At 54.1% G+C, this 10,815-nt stretch overlaps 1 protein-coding gene across 1 annotated transcript; it reads right to left on the bottom strand.

The window, feature by feature from the left end:
- Window positions 1-598: 598 nt before the first annotated feature.
- HSPB1 (heat shock protein family B (small) member 1) lies at window positions 599-2,308 on the bottom strand. The gene is made up of 3 exons (XM_032255029.1): window positions 1,748-2,308; window positions 1,023-1,086; window positions 599-909 (listed from the first exon to the last, which is right to left on the bottom strand). Exons 1-3 carry the CDS (start codon window positions 2,109-2,111, stop codon window positions 720-722), a joined length of 618 nt encoding a protein of 205 aa, XP_032110920.1. The 5' UTR covers window positions 2,112-2,308; the 3' UTR covers window positions 599-719.
- Between the last annotated feature and the right edge of the window lie 8,507 nt (window positions 2,309-10,815).

Here is a 10,815-nt window from a genome sequence, read left to right as displayed (position 1 = left end):
CCCTGGGTAATTTTTATTTTTATTTTTTTGAGACAGTCTTGCTCTGTCGCCCAGGCTGGAATGCAGTGGCACGATCTCGGCTCACCACAACCTCTGCCTCCAGGGTTCAAGTGATTCTCCTGCCTTAGCCTCCTGAGCAGCTGGGATTACAGGCCTATGCCACCATGCCTGGCTAATTTTTGTCTTTTTAGTAGAGATGGGGTTTCAGCATGTTGGTCAGGCTGGTCTCCAACTCCTGACCTCATGACCCACCCCCCTCGGCCTCTCAAAGTGCTGGGATTACAGGCATGAGCCACTGCGACCGGCTTTTTAAGAGATAGGGTCCCACTGTGTTGTCCAGGCTGGCCTTGAACTCTCGGCTTCAAGCAATTCTCCTGCCTCAACTTACCAAAGAGCTGGGATTACAGGTATGAGCCACAGTGCAGGACAATAGGACCTCTGTCTTTATGGATTTGAGTCAGCCTGGGCCTAGGAGTACCCACATGGCCCAGCATGGGGCTGGGCACCCAGTACACCCTGAGCAAAGGTGGCTAGTGTAAGCCAGCGAACGGCAGGTGCTCGAGGCCTCCTTCCACAAACACCAGGGTCTGAGCCAGGGACAAGTGGGTTGCTTCGAACTTTATTTGAGAAAAACAGAAGATAAACGTATCAAAAGAACACACAGGTGGGGGGGGCATGGCCAGTGGAGGTGGCACGGGTGGGCATCCGGGCTAAGGCTTTTACTTGGCTGCAGACTGGTCGGATTTCGCAGCTTCTGGGCCCCCAAGCTGGGCCCGCGACTCGAAGGTGACGGGGATGGTGATCTCGTTGGACTGCGTGGCTGGCTTGGGCATGGGTGCCTCCACGGTCAGTGTGCCCTCAGGGGACAGGGAGGAGGAGACCTGGGTGGGGTCCACACCAGTGGGCAGCCTGGACGTGCAGAGAGAGGGAAGGTGAGCGTTAATTTACACACCGGGTGGGTCCCTGTGCCCTCCTCCCTAGCCCCCGCCACCCACCCACCCCGACCTGGCGCCAGGACTCACGTGTATTTCCGGGTGAAGCAGCGGGAGATGAATCCGTGCTCATCCTGCCGCTCCTCATGCTTGCCTTTGGGGAGAGGAAAATCAGAATGAGGGGGAGGGGACCGACTCTCGGCCCCGCCAGGCCAAAGGCCCCACCTCCAGCTTGGAGGCAGCCAGGACTGCAGGCTGGCAGGGATTAACAGAGGGGGCTGGGAGTAGGGGCGTGCCCGCCTGTCCAGGCTCTCAGAAACTTCCGGAAAGTTCGAGTAGGAGTTTTGGGAGGAATGGAGCAGGGTGCCGAGGGGCGGAGGGAGCAACGCGCAGGCGCACCGGGAACAGCACGAACGCCCCCTGCGCGGCTAGGGACAGGGACCGCGCCAGGGGACCCGCTTATGTGGGGATGGGGCTGCGGGTGGGGAGAGGGTTCCGTGGAAAAGGAGCATTTCTTCACTGATGATCTTTTAAAAAATTTTTGGTTGCTTTTTTATTTTCTTGTAGTTGGTGAGAGGCCTCGATATATTGCCCAGGCCAGTCTTGAACTCCTGGCCTCCGCCTCCCAAGGCGCTGAGCTTACAGAGCAGAAAGCAACCTGCACTCCCAGTTCCTGAGCAGGGGAATCACGGATCCCGCTTTTCCCGGTGCCGGGCTAACTTTTAACTCCCCAGGCCCCGGGTTTCAGCCGCACCCCCGGGCCCCGCCCGCCCCGCTAGCCTCCTCCCTCCCCTGCAGGGCCAGGGGCTGCTCACCCGTGATCTCCACCACGCCCTCCTTGGTCTTGACCGTCAGCTCCTCGGGGGCGAAGTGGTTGACGTCCAGGGACACGCGCCAGCGGTCCGCAGTGTGCCGGATCTCCGAGACCCCGCTGCTGAGCTGGCGGCTGAGCGCGCGGCTGTAGGCGGGCGCGGCCACCGCGGGGCCCTCGACCGCGGCGGGGGGCAGGGGGCGCACGTAGCCTGGCCAGCTGCTGGTGCCGAACCACTGCGACCACTCCTCCGGCAGCCGGGGCATCCCGAAGGCCTGGTCGAAGAGACGGCTGTGCGGGTACCAGTCGCGGAAGGGGTCCCAGCTGGGGCTCCGCAGGAACGAGAAGGGGACGCGGCGCTCGGTCATGCTGCCGGCTGTGCTGGGGACGTCTGCTCGGAGAAGTGCGGGCCGCGGAGCCAGGTCGCGCTTTTATGCGCCTCCAGTTGGGTATTTTTAGCAGGCGGTGTTTGAGGTCTCTATTAATGGAAATGACCCGTTTGGGACCGCCCCTCCCCGTGCAGTCCCCCCATCCCCCAGCGTTCAGGGGGCCGTGGGCGGGGCGAAGAGGGTTCTGCCCCAATCTGGAACCTTCTCTCGTTAAGGAAAACAAATGAGTTCGAGAGTGCGACGCTGGAGACGTGCCACACCAGGCACTCGGAGGCCCTGGCGCTTAAGCGCTGGCGGGTGTGGCCGGCGGCCTGGCCCGTCCTTTTGTTAAGCAGGACAGCGCCAGACAGGTTGGGCTGGGGCAAACAGCTGGGAAGTGGCAGAGGCAGGGTTGGAACCACAAGGCTGTTTGATGGAATGTGATGTAAAGTGGCCTGGTGGTTGGGTCCAGGAGTTCGAGGCTGTAGTGAGCTATGTTCTCACCACTGCACTCCAGCCTAGGCAACAGAGCAAGGCCCTGTTTCTTAAAAAAATAAAAAGAGGGGCCGGGCGCCGTGGCTCACGCCTGTAATCCCAGCACTTTGGGAGGCCGAGGCGGGTGGATCACGAGGTCAAGAGATCGAGACCATCCTGGTCAACATGGTGAAACCCCGTCTCTACTAAAAATACAAAAAAAAAATCAGCTGGGCATGGTGGCGCGTGCCTGTAACCCCAGCTACTCAGGAGGCTGAGGCAGGAGAATTGCCTGAACCCAGGAGGCAGAGGTTGCGGTGAGCCGAGATCGTGCCATTGCACTCCAGCCTGGGTAACAAGAGCAAAACTCCGTCTCAAAAAAAAAAAATAAAATAAATAAATAAAAATAAAAAAAATAAAAAGGGGGTTGGGCGCGGTGGCTCAAGCCTGTAATCCCAGCACTTTGGGAGGCCGAGGTGGGCGGATCACGAGGTCAAGAGATCTGAGACCATCCTGGCCAACCTGGTGAAACCCTGTCTCTACTAAAAATACGAAAATTAGCTGGGTGTGGTGGCGTGCGCCTGTAGTCCCAGCTACTCGGGAGACTGAGGCAGGAGAATTGCTTGAACCCAGGAGGCAGAGGTTGCGGTGAGCCAAGATTGTGCCACTGCACTGCAGCCTGGCGCCTGTCTCAAAAATAAAATAAAATAAAAAAATAAAAAGGGGCCGGGTGCATGGCTCATGCCTGTAATCTCAGCACTTTGGGAGGAATGGATCTCAAGGGATGGAACCCTTGAGGCCAGGAGTTTGAGACCATTCTGGTCAATATGGTGAGACCTCACCTCTACCAAAAAATTTTTAAAAATTAGCTGGATGGCCGAGCACTGTGGCTCACGTCTGTAATCCTAGCACTTTGGGAGGCCGAGGTGGATGGATCATGAGGTCAAGAGACCAAGACCATCCTGGCCAAGGTGGTGAAACCCCATCTCTACTGAAAATGCAAAAATTAGCTGGGCATGGTGGCAGGTGCCTGTAGTCTCAGCTACTCGGGAGGCTGAGGCAGGAGGATCACTTGAACCTGGGAGTCGGAGGTTGCAGTGAGCCAAGATTGCACCACTGTGCTCCACCCTGGCGACAGAGCGAGACTCCATCTCAAAAAAAAAAAAAGAAAAAAATTACCTGGGCACGGCGGTGCGCACCTCTGGCCCAGGTTACTCTGGAGGCTGAGGCAGGAAGATCCCTTGAAGCCCAGCGAGTAGAGTCTGCCTTGAGCCTGGATTGCGCCACAGCACTTCAGCCTGGGCTACAGAGCAAGACCCTGTCTCAAAATAAGTACATGAGTAAATACAAATACAAAAATAAAGCAATCTGGGCCAGGCATGGTGGCTCACTCCTGAAATCCCAGCACTTTGGGAAGCCTAGGTTGGGGGATCACCTCCATCCTGGATCACCAGGAGTTTGAGACCAGCCTGGCTAACATGGTGAAATGCCATCTCTAAATACGAAGATTAGCTGGGTGTGGTGGCACATGCCTGTATTCACAGCTGCTTGGGAGACGGAGGTAGGATAATTGCTTGAATCCAAAAGGCTGAGGTTGCAGTGAGCCAGCTGAGATCACACCACTGCACTCCAGCCTGGGCGACAGAGCGAGACTCCATCTCAAAAAAAAAAAAAAAAACCAATCTGGCAATCTGTGTGGTTGTAAGGAGTGTGGGCTTTGGGAGGTTAAGGTGGGAGGATTACTTGAAGCAAGGAATTTGAGACCAGCCTGGGCAACACAGTGAGACTCCATTTCTACTAAAATTCAAAACAAATTAGCTGGGGATGGTGGGGTGCATCTGTAGTTCCAGCTACTCAGGAGGCTGAGGTGGGAGGATCATTTGAGCCCAGCAGGTGGAGGCTGCAATGAGCCTGATTGTGCCACTGCACTCCAGTCTGCATAACAGAACAAGACCCTGTTTATTTTCCTTTTTTTTTTTTAAGACGGGGTTTCACCATGTTGGTCAGGCTGGTCTTGAACTCCCGACCTCAGGTGATCCGCCCGCCTTGGCCTCCAAAGTGCTTGGATTACAGGTGTGAGCCACCACGCCCAGCCGACCCTGTTTCAAAAAGCAAAACAAACAAAAAATTATATTACTGTGGTTTTATTTATTTTTATTTTTGAGCTGGAGTTTTGCTCTTGGTACCCAGACTGGAATGCATTAATGGGATCTCAGCTCACCGCAACCTCTGCCTCACGGGTTCAAATGATTCTCCTGCCTCAGCCTCCTGAGTAGCTGGGATTACAGGCATGAGCCACCATACCTGGCTAATTTTGTGTTTTTAGTAGAGACGGGGTTTCTCCATGTTGGTCAAGTTGGTCTTGAACTCCTGACCTCAGGTGATCCACCTGCCTCAGCTTCCCAAAGTCCTAGGATTACAGGCATGTGCGACCGTGCCCGGCCACCATGTTCTTACTGTACGTCTTCTATGCTTATTTATAATTTTTTTTGAGACGGAGTCTCCCTCTGTCGCCCAGGCTGCAGTGCAGTGGCCCAATTTCGGCTCACTGCAGCCTCCGCCTGGGTTCAAGTGATTCTCCTGCCTCAGCCTCCCGAGTAGCTCAGACTACAGACATGCGCCACAACGCCACCTAATTTTTGTGCTTTTAGTAGAGACAGGGTTTCACCATGTTGGCCAGGCTGGTCTGGAACCCCTAACCTCAAGTAATCCACCTGCCTTGGCCTCCCAAAGTGGTGGGGTGACAGGTGTGAGCCACCGTGCCTGGCTGTCTTCTATGTTTAGAAACACTCATACTTACTGTCATGTTGCAGCTGCCTCCAATATTTGGTGCAGTCATATGCTGTAGAGGTTTGTAGCCTAGGAGTGGGAGGCTAGACCTTACGGCTTAGGACCTAAGTGCACTCTGAGGTGTTCCCACAACGATGAAATTGCCAAACACGGCATTTCTGAATATGGCTCCGTTGTTAAGTGACTCATGACTGTATTGGGTTGGCCTGAGGATTCGGTGACCTAATGCAGGTGAAGGCTTTAGCCCAGAGCCTACGTCATCATAATTATTAGTTGTTATTATCTGCCTGGGATTGAAGAGAGAGAAGGGCAAGGAGAATTGCTGGGGTTTGGCCATTTTCCCCCTGCTCCTAACAGGGGGGCTGGCCCCGATCAGAACCCCGAAGGCGCAGTGCTGAGAGGGATCAGGAGGAAGCTTACTGTCACGTCTCCCACTATATCTGTCTTTTCTTAAGAAGCACTGGTTGGCCGGGCACAGTGGCTCACACCTGTAATCTCGGCCCTTTGGGAGGCTGAGGTGGGAGGATCACCTGAGGTCAGGAGTTTGAGACCAGCCTGACCAACGTGGAGAAACCCCGTCTCTACTAAGAACACAAAATAAGCTGCTCGTGGTGGCGCGTGCCTGTAATCCCAGCTACTCTGGAGGCTGAGGCAGAAGAATTGCTTGAACCCGGTAGGCGGAGGCTGTGGCGAACTGAGGTCGCGCCATTGCACTCCAGCCCGGGCAACAAGAGCAAAACTCCGTCTCAAAAAAAAAAAAAAAAAAAAGCACTGGTTGGCCAGGCGCAGTGGCTCACACCTGTAATCCCAGCACTTTCAGAAGCCGAGGTGGGCTTATTGCCTGGATTCAGGAGTTTAAGACCAGCGTGGCCAACATGGTGAAACCCTGTCTCTACCAAAAATACCAAAAATTAGCTGGGTGTGGTGGTGGGTGCATGTAATCCCAGCTACTGAGGAGGCCGAGGCAGGAGAACCACTCCAGAAGGTAGAGGCTGCAGTGAGCCAAGATCGAACAAACCACTGCAGCACTCCAGCCTGGGTGACAGACGATCTGTCTCAAAAAAAAAAAAAAAAAAAAAAGGGAGGCTTGGTGTCTCAGGCCTGTTGTCCTGGCACATAAGGAGGTGAGGTTATGCATTCGAGGCCGGCCTGGGCGACACAGAAACCCCTCTTCCATATAACAACAACAACAAAAGTTTGGCTGGGCGCGGTGGCTCACGCCTGTAATCCCAGCACTTTCGGAGGCCGAAGTGGGCGGATCACAAGGTCAGGAGTTCAAGACCAGCCTGGCCAACGTGATGAAATCCTGTCTTTACTAAAAATACAGAAAATTAGCCGGGCATGGTGGTGCGTGCCTGTAATCCCAGCTGCTCGGGAGGCTGAGGCAGGAGAATCGCCTGAACCCGGAAGGCAGAAGTTGTCGTGGGCAGAGATCACACCGTTGTGCTCCAGCCTGGGCAACACAGCGAAACTCCATCTCAAAACAGAAAAAGAAAAAAAAAAAAAAAAAAAAGAAAAGAAAAAACAAAACCACGGGCCAGGAACTTGAATTAGTCTGGATCTGGACTGACTGTATTATTATTCTTCTTCTGGACACATCCCCTCCGTACTCCAGGCTCAGTTTCCCTTTCTGTAGGTTTTGATGCCCATATCACAGAGGGAGCCGGGCGCCGATGTAGAGTGTGCACAAACTTGCTTAGAGCCTGGAGCTTGCCCCCTGCCCCACCTCATCCATTTGAACACCGACGGGATCCTGGCCCCCATCTCCAAGCTTGGAGGAGGGTGCTGGCCCTAGATTCCCGCCACAACGCTGACAGTCCCTCTCTCCCGTCTTCGTAGGCATGCGGGGCCTTGCTAGCCTTCCTTCTCCCCTGACTTAGGTCCTGGTCCTGTGATCCCTGTTTTTTTGTTTGTTTGAGCCAGAGTCTCTCTTGCTCAGACTGGAGTGCAATGGTGTGATCTCGGCTCACTACAACCTCCGCCTCCCAGGTTCAAGCGATTCTCCTGTCTCAGCCTTCCAAGTAGCGGGGATTACAGGCACCTGCTGCCACGCCTGGCTAATTTTTGTATTTTTCGTAGAGACAGGATTTCACCATGTTGGCCAGGCTGGTCTCGAACTCCGGTCCTCAAGTGATCCTCCTGCCATGACCTCCCAAAGTCCTGGGATTACAGGTGTGAGCCACCATGCCCGGCCCTATTATTCCTGGCTTTTAGACAAAGAAACCACTGTGCACAGAGAATAAATGGCTTTCTGCTGTCTCCAGGAAAGCACTCAGAAGCAGCCCCCTGCGTCTCTAGTACCCAGGGCCTCCCACTTCTTCTGTCCCAGTGTACTTGCTGCCCCTATCCTGGGGTTGAGGCTCACTCCTGCCAGTTCTGTGGGGGACCAAGGCCACTAAAGCCCTGCCCTGCCCAGGCCCAGAATCCAGGCAGACTCCAGGCCACTCCTGGGGGTAGCAGCAAGTCCCAGGCCCTCTCTGAGTCTCAGTTTCCTTTTTGAGAGAGAGCTTATAAATGCCTTTCTCTCTCTGTCTCTGTCTCTCTGTCTCTGTCTCTCTGTCTCTGTCTGTCTCTGTCTCTCTTTTTGAGGCAGAGTCTCACTGTCACACAGGCTGGAGTGCAGTGGTGTAATCTTGGCTCAATGCAACCTCCACCTTCAGGGTTCAAATGATTCTTCTGCCTCAGCCTCCCGAGAAGCTGTGATTAGAGGTGCCCACCACCATGCCCAGCTAATTTTTGTATTTTAAGTAGAGACAGGGTTTCAGCATGTTGACTAGGCTGGTCTTGAACTCCTGGCCTCAGGTGATCCACCCACCTCAGCCTCCCAAAGTGCTGGGATTATAGGCGTGGGCCACCGCGCCCAGCCTTATTATTTTTCTTTTCTTTTCTTTCTTTCTCTCTCTTTCTCTCTTTTTTCCTTCTTTCTTCTTTCTTTCTTCCTTCTTTCTTTCTCTCTCTTTCTTTCTTTCTCTTTCTTTCTTTCTCTTTCTTTCCTTTTCTTCTTTTCCTTTCTTTTTTTTCTTTTGATAGGGTCTTGCACTGTTGCCCCGGCTGGAGTGCAGTAGAATAATCATCGCTTATTGCAGCCTTGACCTCCTGGGCTCAAGTGATCCTCCTGTCTCAGCCTCCTGAGTACTTGGGACTACAGGTGTATGCCACCATACTCGGCTAATTTTTAAATTTTCTGTAGAGACAGGGGTCGCACCGTGTTGCCCAGGCTGGTCTTGAACTCCTGGCCCCAAGCGATCTTCCCGCCTAGGCCTCTCAATGCACTGGGATTACAGGCGTGAGCCACTGCGCCCGTCCTAGATACCTCTATCTTATCTACCTGCTCCTCCTCAGGGAAGAGCCAGGGCTGGACCATGAATCCGAGATCACCCCTGGAAAGGCCTCTGAACTCCTGGGACTCTTAGGAGCCAAGGGTGGGAGGCAGACAGGACCCTGCCTTCTACCCCACCTCCCTGGCTGGGTCATTGTCAATGAGCCCAGCGAGCTCCTGGTTGACACCCCATGGGACTAGCGTCAGAAAGCCCCAGGCCTTTGCTCCCCAGCACTCCCAACCCCTCCCATCCCCAGCTGTATAAAGTCAAGTGAGGTCAGGAGCCAGGGAGGGCCCTCATCTGCCTCTGCCTGCTCATCTTGGCCCAGACGGAGCACAGGGTGCCCCACCCCAGAGGGAGCTGTCAGGTGTGGGTGGTTATAAACAGTTTCAGGTGTGGCTCTACCAGGCCCAGCCACGCTCTGGATGGGATCTGCCGGCCCTTTGTAGACCCTCGCTCCCTTCATCTTGCCTGAAACCAGGGCGGACCGGATCTATCCCTGCTGCCCCAGCCAGGAGAGATTGTGCAACTCAAGGTACAAAACCCACACACTCTGCTCACTCCCTCGGAATTCACATTCATCTTCAAGGGCTCAGTTCCTTTTTTTTTTTTTTTGAGATGGAGTCTTGCTCTCTTGCTCAGGCTGGAGTGCAGTGGTGCGATCTCGGCTTGCTGCGCTGCAACACCTCCTGGGTTCCAGTGATTCCCCTGCCGCAGCCTCCTGAATAGCTGGGACTACAGGTGTGGGCTACCACGGGCTGGGCGCGGTGGCTCACAGCTGTAATCCCAGCACTTTGGGAGGCTGAGGCAGGCAGACTGCCTGAGGTCAGGAGTTCAAGACCAGCCTGGCTCAGGGCTCAGTTCTTGAGGGATGACTCTTAGACCTCCCACAAGGAAGGGAAGATGGATGGTGCCCGGGGGGTGAGGTGGGTGGTGGGGCAGAAACTGGGTTTTGGGGACAGATAGAGCTGGGCTTGAATCTGGGTGCTGCTGGCATGGTGACCACCCTGAGCCCACATGTCTGCATTTGCAAAGCAGAGCTAGCAATGCCTCTGCATGTCTGACAGCGTTGTGGTCAATTTCAAAGGCGTGAATGTATGTAAAGTGCTTGGTACATAATAAGCGTTCATGGTGACTGTGAGGGCCTTTAATTGTGGATACTGAGCCTTAGAATCATCAGAATTACCCAGTTATATGTGCTTTATAGAGTGTCAAAGTATCCTATCAGAGTCTCTTTTTCTTCCTTTTTCAAAAAAAAATTTTTTTTTGAGATGGAGTCTCGCTCTGTTGCCCAGGCTGGAGTGCACTGGCTTGATCTCAGCTCACTGCAACCTCTGCCTCCTGGATTCAAGTGATTCTCCTGCCTCAGCCTCCAGAGTAGCTGGGATTATAGGCACCAGCCACCACGCCTAGCTAATTTTTGTATTTTTAGTAGAGACGGGGTTTCACCATGTTGGTCAGGTTGGTCTCAAACTCCTGACCTTGTGATCTGCCCACCTCTGCCTCCCAAAGTGCTGGGCTTAGAGGCATGAACCATGGCACCCGGCCAAAATTTTTATTCTTTTTTTTTTTTTTGGGAGGGGGTTTGGTTCTGTTACCCAGGCTGGAGTGCAATGGCGCAATCTCGGCTCACTGCAACCTCCGCCTCCCGGGTTCAGGCAATTCTCCTGCCTCAGCCTCCTGAGCAGCTGGGACTACAGGCACGCACCACCATGCCCAGCTAATTTTTTGTATTTTTAGTAGAGACGGGGTTTCACCATGTTGACCAGGATGGTCTTGATCTCTTGACCTCGTGATCCATCCACCCGCCTCGGCCTCCCAAAGTGCTGGGATTACATTCTTTTTTTTTTTTTTTTTGAGACGGAGTCTTGCTCTATCACCAGGCTAGAGGGCAGTGGCGCGATCTCGGCTCACTGCAACCTCCACCTCCTGGGTTCAAGCGATTCTTCTGCCTCAGCCTGGGCACCACAGGCATGTGCCACCATGCCCAGCTATTTTTTGTACTTTTAGTAGAGACGGGGTTTCACCACGTTGGCCAGGATGGTCTCGATCTCTTGACCTCATGGTCCGCCCGCCTCGGCCTCCCAAAGCGCTGGGATTATAGGCATGAGCCACTGAGC

This window comes from Sapajus apella, unplaced genomic scaffold, assembly GCF_009761245.1.
Source record: "Sapajus apella isolate SASKATOON/1434 unplaced genomic scaffold, GSC_monkey_1.0 scaffold88, whole genome shotgun sequence".
Lineage (NCBI taxonomy): Eukaryota > Metazoa > Chordata > Mammalia > Primates > Cebidae > Sapajus > Sapajus apella.
The sequence above is the reverse complement of the archived record's forward strand: the minus strand, read 5'-3'. Positions and strand labels throughout refer to the sequence as shown.

Bases quoted from the DNA above. Each gene is read 5' to 3' on its own strand.
- HSPB1 (XM_032255029.1), bottom strand. From the start codon at position 2,111: ATGACCGAGCGCCGCGTCCCCTTCTCGTTCCTGCGGAGCCCCAGCTGG. The intron at 1,087-1,747 runs GTGAGCAGCCCC...CTCTCCCCAAAG, and splicing joins GGGCGTGGTGGAGATCACGG to GCAAGCATGAGGAGCGGCAG. The intron at 910-1,022 runs GTGAGTCCTGGC...CTGCACGTCCAG, and splicing joins TGCTTCACCCGGAAATACAC to GCTGCCCACTGGTGTGGACC.